The sequence below is a fragment of the Nannospalax galili genome, unplaced genomic scaffold, assembly GCF_000622305.1.
Source record: "Nannospalax galili isolate Female #2095 unplaced genomic scaffold, S.galili_v1.0 scaffold1200, whole genome shotgun sequence".
In the NCBI taxonomy this organism is placed as follows: domain Eukaryota; kingdom Metazoa; phylum Chordata; class Mammalia; order Rodentia; family Spalacidae; genus Nannospalax; species Nannospalax galili.
In genome coordinates this window covers 744100-758218 of record NW_008347131.1, presented here as the reverse complement: position 1 = coordinate 758218, position 14119 = coordinate 744100, and the positions used below count along the sequence as shown (strand labels likewise).

Genomic DNA, 14119 nt, shown 5'->3' with positions numbered 1-14119 from the left:
CCTGTGTGCTTTGGCCTGTCATGGTTGAGTGGCATACTTACCATTGGTGTCTTGTACTTGTGGCTCACCACTTCTTTAATTTCAGGAACTAAAACCGGACACAGGCAAGAGACAAAACAGAAAGTTCAAAACTAAGAGTAATAGTGTTATGTTCCCTCAGGTGGTGGTGCCCGGCACCAGGATCCCCTTCCCCTCTGTGTCCTCTCACAGTGGCTGCAGCAACTTGGGCTATGACAGAGCAGATGCTGCCCTGTCCAGCCAGACTCCTTAGGCTGTCCAGGCAGACTCTTCAGCTAGACATCTGGTCTGCCGTGGCTCTTACTCGATGACTGGGATCTACATACTTCTTTGGAGGCCCCAAGATGGAAGGGCTGGTCATTCTCCAGCCTGGTCACAGCTACTGTCCAGGGTCTTTGACGAGTTGCAGTGGGGAAGATAATGAATGGTCTCTAGCCTGTGCCTCACCTTGCTAAGACACCTGTGAATTCATCCTTGTCACCAGCCCACAAACCTAGTCATGTTATGGTTCCCCTGGCCCCACACAGAGGGTCATAAGGCTACATGAAGTAACATAATACTAAACCCATCAGACTTGAAAGTGTCCTTCCCTGTGAGGCAGGAGAAGCTCAGGACTGCCTGTGTGAGGGAGAGCGTCAGAGGGCTCTGGAGCAGACACACTGAGCAAGAGAGACAGGTGAGTACAGCACTCAGGTGAAAGTGACGGGGAGCTTCAGGCAAATACACACGTCCACAGCCCAGAATGCAAGATTAGGAATCACCTCCTCCCAGCCATGCAAGGGGCTCTGCCTGGCCAGAGGATTCCCCAGGCCCAGCCATCAGTGTGGACCTGTGAGACTGGGAAGAGGGAGTTACTACTCCCTGGGGGCCAGAAAAGGTAGGATGAGAGTTGGCCACACCTTCTTCTGACCTTGGGAGGTAGAATTCAGGGGACCCCGTGTTAGCATGAAATAAACTTGTCAAAGGCAGAGCAAAATGCTCCAGGTCATTCTCCTGAGTTGGAAGAATTCCACAAATATGTCTCTGGCAGAAGGTGGGGGGCACTCAGAACCAGTGAACCGGCACGAGAGGGAGGGGCATTGGAAAGGAAGAAGGTGGGAGAGAAAGGAAGAGACTACTGGCCATGTGAGCAGCTGGTTTGAAGGGAGCCCACCCACCCACTGCAGGGGCCTGGGGAGAGGCAGCACGAGCCGAGGTCACTTTACCTGCTGGAGAACGAAGGTTTTCATAGCAGCGATGAGGGGCACAAAAGAATGAAGCACAAACACAGCAGGAACTCAAAGCCCCAGGGTGAGAACCCACTATACCAGTCCTTAGCGCTTGCAGGGGGAGACTGATTCCAGTTTCCGGATATACCTGTCCCTTCTGCCTTTGAGGCCCACTAGGCTTCTATGGCCTCAATTGAGTCTGCCTGTGATGCCTCATGCCCAGCTCTAGCGCAGAGGCCAGGTGGACCCAGAGCAGTGCCAGGGAGGCTGGGTAGAGCACTGTTGGGCTGCTAGAGAGATGGCAGCAGGCAACATGGACATAGCAGAGCTAGGGGACCACCAGTCTGCTCTGCCCCAGAACTTTCTGACCACTGGCTGGCCAAACAAGGGAAGAGGGTGGTACTTCATTACCGTCCCTAGACTCTAACCTGCTGAAGGCTCCTGGCTCTTCAGGGACCACAGGCTGTTTTGTCTTTCTCTGTCCCTTCTGTCTTCCCAGGGCTCTTTTTCCTCCCTGTTCCTCCTCAGCTCTCTGCAGAGGCTTTTGCCCCCCCTGCCCCTAGACCCTCCTCTGGAGCTCCAAGGTTTGAATTACTGCCATGTGAGTCCAGACCTAAGAGCAAAATAGTGTAATTACCAAATTCTTCCAGGACAAAGACGCCTCGAACTGTATTGCACTTTTTAATGTGATTCAGCTCTATGAAAACCTGCAAGAGAGGGAGGGAGGGTGGGGTAAGGCCCAGAGGCTCTGCCCCTGCCCCACAAAGCCCACTCTCCCAGTTACAGCCCCATGTCCCCCCAGGAAATCTAGTTCCCGAAGGGAGGACAGAAGAATTCACGCACACACAATCAAAAGCGCTAAGAAGCGAAGAAAGCAGAAAGGGCAAGTACCTTCCGCTCCTGGCCGGAGGAGAAAGCATGGGAGAGAAATGAAGGCATTAGTTTTAATGGTCAAACCCAACCCAAAGGCCCCTCTGCTGACCTGGGCTGCCCGTCCACACCCTCTGCCCAGGGCAGCACTCATAGGATACGGTGCCCAAGGAATCCCTGGCTCAGCCCATTAGGTCTCTATCCTTCCATACATCCTCCTCCGGCGCAGAGGGCTGGCACGGGCGCAAAGCTCCCCTCAGACTGTCCTTGGGGTGGGAGATGTTCATATCTTCCTTGACACAGGATCCAGGACCTCCCAAGAAGTATGCAGTAACATTAATAACAGCTACCACCTGCTGAGCACTGGCTTGTCATTTTACAAATACTATTCCTACTATTCATAACTAGATGGCACAGTCTACAGTACTGCCCCCATCTTACAGATGAGAAATAACTCAGAATACTTATTTGCCCATGAACAATGAAGCTGGGGCTCATATACAGCACATCTTGACTCTAAATCTGTGCTTTTCCCATTTGTTACCTCAAGCTGTATAACCACACTGCAGGAGGGTCTAGAGCTTTGCCCACCCCAGCTGCTTGTTGTATGGAGAAGATGGGCTGCAAGTCATTGCTCCATTATCACATCAGACTGTGGAGTCAGACCCAGGAGCCAGCCTGCACCATTGCTCCCTGCTGGATGCCTCTCCTAGGAGCCAAGCCTTCCATAGCAGAGCAGCTTGGACATGCCATGTAACTATGTGGTAGGCGCAGGGTGGGGTGCTACTGAAGGCAGGTCAAGGAGATGGGCAGGGTATCTGAGCATGAATTACAAGAGCTCATCTTCAGATGGGGGATACAGCACTGAAATGGGGTCAGAAGCTACATCCCAGGAAGAGCCAGCACCTTTGTGGTTCAGAAAAGTGCACAGGCAATCCCTCCTTGGGCTGATCCTAAGATCTTCAGGGGTTTGCTGCCACGCTGGGTCCCAGATTGGAAATACACTAATAGACTGACAGGATGCTTAGGCAGCCATTTCCTGTTGCACCAAAACTTCCCAGCTAGGTGTCTTTCTAGCAAAATTGGCAAGTGGGGGGACCAGAGACACATAAAGTCAGATATCCACCTCCCCTGAGTTTCTGTTGCCTGGCCAGGGGCTGCAGGGTATCACATTGAGAGCTGGTTCAGAGCCTGGGGGATAGGAACCAGAACATCAGGGGAGGGGAGAAAAGGCACTTGTGTGAAGAATCAGAGCCGGGAACGGACCTGGGATGATGCGCTGGCCTCAGAGGGAATTAGCTTAAGGAATGTCCACTGAGAGAAAAAGTAGCACTGTGTTAAAAGACGAAGAGGAAAAAGAAAAGTCAGCTCCTAGGGTGGAATCACAATAAGGGAAGAGGATCCTGAAGTGCTCCCCCGTCAAAAGAAGGGGCACGAGGCCTGTGGAGCAGGGCAGAGTGGAAATACCCAAAGGCAGGGAAAGAACAAGAAGAATCAGCAGAAGGTAAAGGCAAACACCCATACTCTTAAGAGGAGAGAGACAAGACAGACCAGACAGGCAGGCAGGCACACACACACGGTTCAGGCACATCAGAAATACATGAGGACATCAGCCAGTTTAGACTCTCAAAGCGAAGCACACCCTGGGAACACAGGAAGGTAGAGACAAGCAAGAGGGGCCAAGTGAGACGCTCCCACTCACACTGTGTGAGTCTAATGGATGGGCAGCAGAGCCACCAAGCCTCTCTCTTTTCCAGCTCCACCACAGGCTCCCTGCTGCATCTTTTCAGAGCCTGGTGGTCTCACCAAGGTCACTGTGCCCTCCCCTTTGACTTCTCTCTTAGTTCAGTCATCCACCTCTTCCTCTGACCCAAGGCTCTCCCTCTTGCTCATTGGGAGAGCACTGAGAGCCTGAAAACTGATCCTTACTATGGGTGGAACAACAGGGCCAGGAGGCCTTGTGCTGCTGCTTGTGCCTACCTGGTTGTGCATGAACTTGAGATTGATTCCTTCCAGGGTGACTTGAAGCAAACCACCCTCTCCAGTCTTCATGTCCTGCACAGGGAACTCACCACCTAGTTCAGGCCCTGTGGTAAGGGAGGAGGTTGTCAGCTAATTGGTGAGGTGGGGAATCCCCCAGCCCTACTTCTTAACCAGGTCTTTGGCAGTCAGAAGAAAGACAATCTCTCCTGGAATGTCTGATCCTCACCGGGTTTGATGCTTTGTTGTCGGGCGGCAGCACGCTCCATGCTATCCTTCACACAGTAGTAGAGCTCCCGACACTGCAGCACAGGGGGGAGAGAACTGTCCTGTGATGGGAGCCTTCCAGGGTTCCCTGTTCCCTGCTCTGTGTCCTGTGATGGGAGTCTTCCAGGGTTCCCTGTTCCCTGCTCTATGGCTGCTGATGGCTGGGGCCAATGGCAGGACTCAGAGCCAGCTTAAGTTATTCCACACAAGATCTGGAGGCCAAAGTATGGCTCTAGGTATGAATTTCGGAATTTTAACTTCCCAGCAAGAAACTCAGCACTTAGCCCCAAATGCCTACCCAATCCCTAATTCAAACAGAAATCCCGAGTACCTTCTTAGTATAGAACTTGTTGAGCTGGGTCTCAGAACCATTTCGACGCCATAAGCACAGGACCTTGGTCTTGGGACAGTAGGTCATATTGATGAGCTTCTCATACCACCAGCGCTCATACACTGTCCCGATGTTACTACGTAACACCACACAGTCATCACACACCTGGGGATGTGTACAGAGTATGTCAGTGGTAGTCTCTTGACAGTCTTTTCCATCCCAGGCCACACTATGTGTGTCCCGCAAGGAAAGGATGGCATGGCTAGTCCTGGGAGTGAACCCCGTGATCAGGTTTTCTGCCCAGTACTCACAGTCCCCCTAGGGAGAGACACAAACAGAACTGCTGGACATACTGTCTCGTAGAGAGAGTACTTATAGAAATGAAGCCTTCAAAGGGGCCTTGTACAAAGAAAGAGGTGCATTATCCAAGTCCATGTGTATACTGCCTCATATATGATCTCTAGACAAAGTATTCCAATTGTATCTCTGTCTTCACCTTACAACCATGTGGAGAAATCAGCTCTTATGACAAACACAAAGGCAGACTTAACCAAGGAGAAAAAAACTAAAGTCAACACATTTTCTAGTCTTGGCTCCTCCCTCCCTATTCCTATAAAAATACTTTTAAAATTACCTAAGCTGGGCTGGGTGTGGTGGCATGCCTTTAATCCCAGCACCCAGGAGGCAGAGGCAGGCAGATCTCTGTGAGTTCAAGGCCAGCCTGGTCTACATAGTGAGTTCCAGGGCAGCTGGGGCTAGGGAGACCCTGTCTCAAAAAGACCAAAAAAAAAAAAAAATTGCCTAAGTCAGGGCTGGAGAGATGGCTTAGCGGTTAAGAGCATTGACTGCTCTTGCAGAGGACCCGGGTTCGATTCCCAGCACCCACATGGCAGCTACAAACCGTCCTTAACTCCAGTTCCAGGGGAATCCGACACCGTCTTCTGACCTCGCGGCATTGCAGGACATGGTGCACTCACATACATACATACATGCGGGCAATACACTCATAGACATAAAATGAAAATAATAAGAAATTACATAAGTATAGCTGGGTGTGGTGGCACACACCTTTAGTCCCAGCACTCAGGAGGCAGAGGCAGGTGGATCTCTGTGAATTTGAGGCCAGCCTGGTCTAGATAGTGAGTTGCAGGCCAGCTGGGGCTACAGGGAGACCCTGTCTCAAAAAGACTCCCCAAAAGTTACATAAGTGACACATGAATGATAGTCACTGCATTAAAGTTACTCAATCTAGGCTGTTAAGAAGTAAAGTCCACTTTTTCATGCTCTTCTTGTTCAACAGTCCCCTTCAGATAGACTTACCCATTCTCACAGCTTCAATGGTTGTGGAGACATTGCAGCATGCTGGTTAAGAGCATGGGTCCAAAGCCAGCCTGCCTGGGTTGAGATCCCAGCTCCACCATCACCTACCTATGTCATATTGAGCAAGTTCTTCTGTCTGCAGTTCCTCATGTGTAAGGTGAGGACCATTAATAGTAAGAACTACAGGGAGGATTAAATGTGGTAACATGCATAAAATTCTTTTAAAACTATTTTTATTACATTTAGTTGTGTGTATATGTGTGTGGGTATGTGTATGTATGTACGAGTGCTCATGGAGGTCAGTGTTATCAGATCCCCCTAGAGCTGGAGTTGTGCAATTGTGAGCTGCTTGACGTGGGTGCTGGGAACTGAATGCAGGTCTTCTAGAAGAACAGTACACACTCTTAACCACTGAGACATCCCTCCAGCCCCTGCATAAAATTTTTTGTTCTTTTTTCTTTTTGTCTCCCTGTAGCCCCTGCTGTCCTGGAACTCCCTGTGTAGGCCAGGCTGGCCTCTGTCTCACAGAGATCTGCCTGCCTCTGCCTCCTGACTGCTGAGATTAAAGGCATGTACCACCATGCCAGGCCTTCATAAAATTCTTAATGTGCATCCCCAGGCATAGGCCTGGGAATATAGCTTAGTGGTAGAGCAGTTGTACATAGAAAGTACCCTGTTAGCTACTTTGAAAATATATTTGTGGTATAAAAATATGATAATTAGGGTTGGAGAAATGGTTCAGCAGGTAAAGGTACTTGTTGCACAAGCCTAGTGACCTGAGTTTGATCTCCAGAACCCATGTAATGGTGGAAGGAGAGGACCAACTCCACAAAGTTGTCCTCTGATCTCTACACATATGCAGTGGCACATGTGCCCCCCATCACACATCATGTACATCCACATCAGTAGTCAGTAAATCATAAAATATATAATACTATTAACATTGATTTTTTTTGTGTGTGTGTGACATGGTTTCCCTGTAGCCCCAGCTGTCCTGGAACTCATTATGTAAACCAGGCTGGCCTTGAACTCAGAGATCCATCTGCCTCTGCCTCCTGAGTGCTGGGATTAAAGGCGTGTACCACCACACTCGGCCCTATTATTTTATGTGTATGTGTGTATTGCCTGCATGTAGGTAAGTGCACCTGTGTGTGCAATGCCCACGGAGGACAGAAGAGGCTGTCAAATCCCCTGGAACTGGAGTTACGGACAGTTGTTTGCTGACATGTGGGTGCTGGGATTCAAACCCAGGTCTTCTGCAAGAACAACCAGTGTTCAACCACTGAGCCATCTCTCCAGCCCCCTAAGTCTCTTATAGTAAATGGTTCCACCATCCATCCAGCTGCCCAATCCAGAAATGAAGGAGTAACACCCCACAACTATAGTTCTACCTAAAATATCTCTGGATTGCGCTTGTCTTCTCACTTCAATCATTAGCTCATTAACTCTTTTTCTTCTTAAAACATTAAAAAATTTTTAGTATGTGTGTGTCTTAGTTAACTTTCTATTGCTGTGATAAAAAACACTGTCCAAAGTGGGCATGGTGGTACATGTCTTTAATCCCAGCACTTGGGAGGCAGTGGCAGGTGGATTTCTGTGAGTTCGAGGCCAGGCTGGTCTACAAAGGGAGTTCCAGGTCAGCTGGGGCTACAGGGAAACCCTGTTTCAAAAAGACCGAAAAAAAAAAACCAAACAAAAAAACAAAAATCCCAACTTGGGGAGGAAAGGATTTATTTTATCTTACATCTCCTGGATCACACACCATAGGAGTCTGCTGCTTACTGGCTTGCTCCCTTGGCCTGTACTCAGCTTGCTTTTTTTTTTTGTCTTTTTGAGAGGTCAGAGGGCAATGTGCAGAACTCAGTTCTCTCCCTCTACCATGTGGGCCCTAGGGATCAAACTCAGAGGGTCATCAGGCTTGGCAGCAGGTACCTTTACTAGCTTGGGCCATTTTGCTAGTGCTCTAACCATTAACTCTTTCTCTCTCTCTCTCTCTCTCTCTCTCTCTCATCTCTATCTATCTATCTATCTAATCTATCTATCATCTATCAATCTATCTATCATCTATCTATCTATCTATCTATCATCTATCCATCCATCCATCCATCCATCCATCCATCCATCCATTGGGGTGTGTGTCTGTATATGTGCATATGTACAGGTGGAGACCAGAGGTCAACCTTGGGTGTTAGTCCTCAGGAACTGTCCACTATGTTTTTTGAGAAGGGTTCTCTTCCTGGGGCCTGGGGCTCACCAGTGAGGTTGGGATGGCTGGTCAGTGAGCCCTGGCTGCCTCACCAGTTCTGAAACTGTAAATGTGTGCTACCATGCCTGGGTTTTTATGTAGGTGTAGGTGACTGAACTCAGGTTATCAGGCTTTCAAAGCAATTACTTTACTGACTGAGCTATCTCTCCAGGCCTCTGTGTGTGTGTGTGTGTGTGTGTGTGTGTGTGTGTGTGTGCAGATGCACATGTGTGTGCTTGTGAGTAGAGGCCAGAGGACAACTTTGGGTGTTTTTCCTTAAGTGCTATCTACCTCCCCCTTCTTTTTGGGTCTCTCATTGGTCTCAAACTTGCCAAGTTAGGCTAGGCTGGCTGTCCAGAGAGCTCCAGGGACCTGTCTCCATCTCCCCAGTGCACCTTTATGCCTGGCTTTAAAAAATTTTTAAAAAAGAATTTATTTTATTATTTAAAAAAATTTTTGTATGTGTGTGTGTGTGTGTGTGTGTGTGTGTGTGTGTGTGTGTGTGCACATTTGAGTGCAGGTGACTGTGGAGGCCAGAAGAGGGCATTAGATCCCCTGCAGCTAGAGTTGCAAGTGGTTGTAAGTTGCTTGATGTGGGTGTGGGGACAGAAGTTGGGTCCTCTGCCAAAGCAGTACATGCACTTAACCACTGAGTCATCTCTATAGCCCCCACCCCCCAGCTTTATTTTTTAATATGGTTCTAGGGATCAAACTCCAGTCTTCTGTAACAAATGAGCTATCTTCCCAATCCCTGAACCACTAAGTTTTAATTTTTTTTCAGAAAGATAATTTATTAATGACATTTCAACAATGGGTCTCCCTGTAGCCCCAGCTGGCCTGGAAATTGCTACGTAGACCAGGCTGGCCTCAAACTCACAGATTCGCCTGCCTCTGCCTCTTGAGTGTTGGGATTAAAGGGTGTGCACCACCACACCTGGCTTCTGTTTTTAATTTTTAAAAATTTATTTTTTAACGTGCATAAGTGCTTTGCCTGCATGTACAAGTACACCACGTGCATGTAATGCCCACAGGGGCCAGAAGAGGGCACTGGGTTATCTGGAATTGGAGTTAGGAATGGTTATTAGCCACTATGTAGGTGCTAGGAACTGAACCAGGGGCCTTTGAAAGAGAAGCCAGTGTTCTTAACCACTATACCATCTCTCCAGACCCTGCCTCTAACTCTTAAGTGCTAGAATTATAGGTATGTGCATCACCACCCCTGTTTTATGCGGTACTAGGGATTGAACACAGGGCTCTGTACATGCTAAGAAAGCACTCTACCAAATGAGCTAGAAGAACTTTACACATCTTTCTCTTTTGGTAAGGTAGCTTACCAAACACAGAGGATTTTGTTCTGAAGCAGGAATGCTTCTGTCAGTGTGGCTAAGAGTAACTTTCATGTTATCCCCTTGAAATGTCAGAATTTAGCTAGGTTGCCAGGCATGGTGGTGCTTACCTTTAATCCCAGCACTCAGAAGGCAGAGACAGGCAGATTGCTGTGAGATTGTAGGCCAGCCTGGTCTACATAGTGAGTTCCAGGCCAGCTGGGGCTAGAGGGAGATCCTGTCTCAAAAAGATCAAAAACAGAAAGAAAGAAAGAAAATAAACATATCCTTAGGAGGCACTCTTGCCAAAATAATGAATCTGAAATTGAGCCTCTAGACTGAGCTAATAGTTTATAAGAAACGCAATGATAGAGAAACATGTCAATGACATCTAGGAGATGCAATAACCAAGAAGTCTAGAATATGAAATACTCTAAGAACCAATAATCAAATTTCTTCAACAAAATAGTTGGCAAAGGGGTAGAACCTATCTTAAGAATACTTGAGTCATATCCACCGAAATTACAAATACATAGTCAGTTTTGTCCAGCAACCCTACTCCTGGGAATTCTTACAGACTTATCTGCATTCATATGAAATTAAGACGGCACAATGTCATTTATGGTAGCTCTAATATCAACAGCAAAAAGCTGGAAGCAAGCCAGCTTTGTATATACTGACCAGCTAATTAAACTATAGCACACATAGTGGAATATATGTAGCTGGAGAAAGAATAAGAAATCAGGGCACAGTGGCCCACACCTTTCATTCCAGCACTCAAAGGCAGACGCAGGTGGAGATCTGTGAGTTCCAGGTGAGAGGGAAGGAAGGAAGGAGGGAGGGAGGGAGGGAGGGAGGGAGGAAGGAAGGAAGGAAGGAAGGAAGGAAGGAAGGAAGGAAGGCAGGAAGGAAGGAAGGAAAGTTGGTTCTTTTTCATAGGAACCAGCAGGAAAATATTTAATGACAAAACAAGGCATAGGCCAGTGAACAGGTGATAAAACCACATGAACATTGTCCTAGTTACTGTCTGTTGCTGTGATAAAACACTGACCAAAACCAACTTGGGGAGGAAAGGGTTTATTTCCTCTTACTCTTCTAAGTGACAGTCCATCACCGAGGGAGGAACTTAAACGGGGCAGGAACCTGGAGGCAGGAGCTGAAGGAGAGACCATGGAGGAGCACTGCTTATTGGTTTGCTCTTCTGGCCTGTGCTCTGCCTGCTTTCTTATACAGCCCAGGACCACTTTCCCAGGGGTGGCATCACCCACAGTGGGCTGAGCCCTCCCATATCACTCAACAAACAAGAAAATGTCTCACAGATATGCCCATAGGTCAATCCAATAGAGGAAATTCCCCAACTGAGGTTTCCTCTTCCCACTTGACAGCTGAAGCTATCCAGCACAGCCACAAATCAGAGCAACATAAAATAGTACACATTGGGAGGTCTTGTAGTATCTTTCTGTGAAAAGGGGGGAAATATTAATCTGTGTTCATATCTTATTGTTTGCTTAAAACCTACTGGATGATACAAAGAACACTAATAAAATGGTTACCTGTAGGATGAAAGGAGGAGGTAGGTGGGAAACTGAGTGGATGTAGGGATTAGGATGAGCACAAGACCTTCCAAAGCATATTCTTTTATGACATTCCAATTTATGGATAATATGATTATTATATCACCCATTCAATATACATAAAATAAATGGTGAGGAATCATCTAGTAACTTAACTATTTGCATAAAATAACCTGATAATTTAATGATAAATCACAAAGACGAATGAGATAGGTGGGAAGCAGTCTAGGAATTCCTTGTGTTTCTTAAATATTTTTCTGGCTCTCCAACATGAACCAGAACCTACCTCCATGAAAAAGATATCTCCATTTGTGTCTGTCCCTGCATGTACCACAAACGTCTGCTTCTTCATGTGTCGGCTACCACTGGACCGGATGGAGAGATCACGTCCATTCTAAGGAAAAAGATAGGTAGAGACGTTCATATGTTCCTCTCACATTTAGAGAGAGATTAAAAATCCCCACTCAGCCATTAAGTTCATATAAGTATCCTTAGTAGAATCTTATCTGTAAGCCACAGGGAAGTACTCAAGGAGTTTTTGGAGTCAGGATCCACATGCCTCTCAAAAATTATTGAGGATAGCCAGGTGTGGTAGCGCACGCCTTTAATCCCAGCACTCGGGAGGCAGAGGCAGGCAGATCTCTGTGAGTTCAAGGCCAGCCTGGTCTACATAGTGATTTCCAGGCCAGCTGGGGCTACAGGGAGACCCTGTCTCAAAAAGGCCAAAAAAAAAATTTATTGAGGATAAAAAAAAAATATTGGGGATCTGGAGCTGGAGATGGCTCAGTGGTTAAGAGCACTGGCTGCTCTTGCAGTGGACCTGGGTTCAATTCCTAGCACTCACATGGCAGCTAACAACTGTCCTTAACTCCAGTTCCAGGGGATATGACTTTCTGACCTCCGAGGGCACTGCACAACATAGATACACTTACATACATGCAGGCAATACACTCATACACAAAAATGAAAACAACAGATAAATATATATATATTTTTAATTATTGAGGCTCCTAAAGACTTTTGCTTATTTGAGTTATATTTATATTTACTATACTAGAAATAGTAATAAAATTTAATGTTTATTGATTCATTTAAAAATAATTCATTGACTCAAAAAGACCAAAAAAAAATCACTGATAACCAAACACATGATAAGTAACATGCCTTTTATAAAATATATTTTCCCTAACAATAGCAACAACAAAAAATAGCAATGTTTACTTATTTGCAAATCTCTTTAATGTTTGGCTTAAGATAAAATAGCTGCATTTTTTGTTGGGCTTGGTGACACACATCTCACTCAGTAGAATCACAAATTTGAGGCCAGCCTGAGCTATACTGAAAGGAAAGAAATTGGGAGAGAGAGGCAGCTATCCCTGGGGCCCCAACACCTCATAAATGACACATGTGGTACACACCTATGATTTCCAGCTTAGGGGGTAGAGGCACAGGAAGATCAGAAGTTCAAGGTCTTTCTCAGCTACATAGTGAATTTGAAGCTAGCCTTCATGTAACATGAAGACTTAGTTTCACTAAAAAAATAATGGGCTGAAGAGATGGCTCAGCAGTTAAGAACACCCATTGTTCTTCCAGAGGACTAAGGTTTAGTTCCCAGCATCCATATGGGGGCTGATAACTATCTGTTATCCAGTTCCAGAGGATCCAATGCCCTCTTCTGGCCTCCAAGGGCACTATATACATGTGGTACAGCTACATACATGTAGACAATACTTGTATACATAAAAATAACATTTTTTAAAATCTTTAAAAATATCTGGTGGGGGGGCTGGAAAGATGGCTCAGCAGTTAAGAACACTGACTGTTCTTGCAGAAGATCCAGGTTCGAATCCCAGCACCCACATGGCAGCTAACAACTATCTGAAATTCCAGTGCCAGGGGATCCTACAGCCTCTTCTGTCCTCTGTGGGCACTGCATGACATGGATGCACTTACATACATGCAGGCAATACACACATGCACATAGAATAAAAATAATAAATTTTAAAAATTGTCATTAAAAAAATAGCTGGGGTAGTGGGAAGCTGGAGAGATAAGATAAGCAGTTAAGAGTACTGGCTGCTCTTGCAGAAGACTTGGGTTCAGTTTCCAGGAACCACATGGTAGCTAACAACCATCCCTAACATCCCAGGGATCCAACTTCCTCTTCTGACTTCATATACATAAAATAAAAATAATAAGATAATTTTTGAAAAAATATCTGGGTGTGCAGGGTGTGGTGATGCGTGCCTTTAATCCCAGCACTCAGGAGGCAGAGGCAGGCAGATCTCTGTGACTTCAAGGTCAACCTGATCTATATAGTGAGTTCTAGGCCAGCTAGGGCTACAGGGAGACCCTGTCTCAAAAAAGATTAAAAAAAAAAGCTGTAGTACCTTCAATCCCAACACTCAGGAAGCAGAGATAGGTGGATCTCTGTGATTTCAGGCCAGTTTGGTCTACATAGCAAGTTCCAGGCCAGCCTGAGCTGTAGAATGAGACCCTGACTGAAGGAAAAAAATCCAACCAACCAGAAAAATAAATAAATAAAATAAATAAATGAGGTGAGGTCTGGTAAGACAGCTCAGCAGATAAAAGAGCATATTGCCATGTCTGACATCCTGTTTGATCCCTGAAACCCACATGGTGGAAAGGGAGAACCAACTCCAGCACATTGTCCTCTGACCTCTGCATATTGGTGCACGTGCATATGTACAAGCATAATAAATAAAACATAATTTAAAAATAAGAGCTAAAAAAATAAATATAGAAAAAGACAAGAAGGGGCTAAAGAGGTGGCTCAACAGGTAAGATCACTGGCTGCTCTTACAGAGGGCCCGGGTTTGATTCTTAGCACACACATGGCGGCTAACAAATATGCATAACCCCAGTTCCAGGGAATTTGACATCATCTTCTAACCTCTGTGGGCATTGCATGACATGGGTACACTTACATACATGCAGATAAAAATAAAAATAATAAATTA

At 46.3% G+C, this 14119-nt stretch overlaps 1 protein-coding gene across 29 annotated transcripts in view; it reads right to left on the bottom strand.

Annotated features, from left to right (window-relative positions):
- Madd (MAP kinase activating death domain) overlaps window positions 1-14119 on the bottom strand; it is a 52797-nt gene that overhangs the window by 1323 nt on the left and 37355 nt on the right. For 18 of the 29 annotated variants that reach the window (XM_029568580.1, XM_008843580.3, XM_017800765.2 and 15 more), the window contains 7 exons: window positions 11425-11532; window positions 4675-4839; window positions 4306-4378; window positions 4077-4183; window positions 2118-2126; window positions 1864-1933; window positions 42-88 (listed from right to left, as the gene is read on the bottom strand). In XM_029568580.1, coding sequence (XP_029424440.1) covers window positions 42-88; window positions 1864-1933; window positions 2118-2126; window positions 4077-4183; window positions 4306-4378; window positions 4675-4839; window positions 11425-11532 — 579 coding nt within the window. The remainder of the gene's footprint in view (window positions 1-41; window positions 89-1863; window positions 1934-2117; window positions 2127-4076; window positions 4184-4305; window positions 4379-4674; window positions 4840-11424; window positions 11533-14119) is intronic. The other 11 variants (XM_017800759.2, XM_017800768.2, XM_017800771.2 and 8 more) reach the window with 2 other exon arrangements.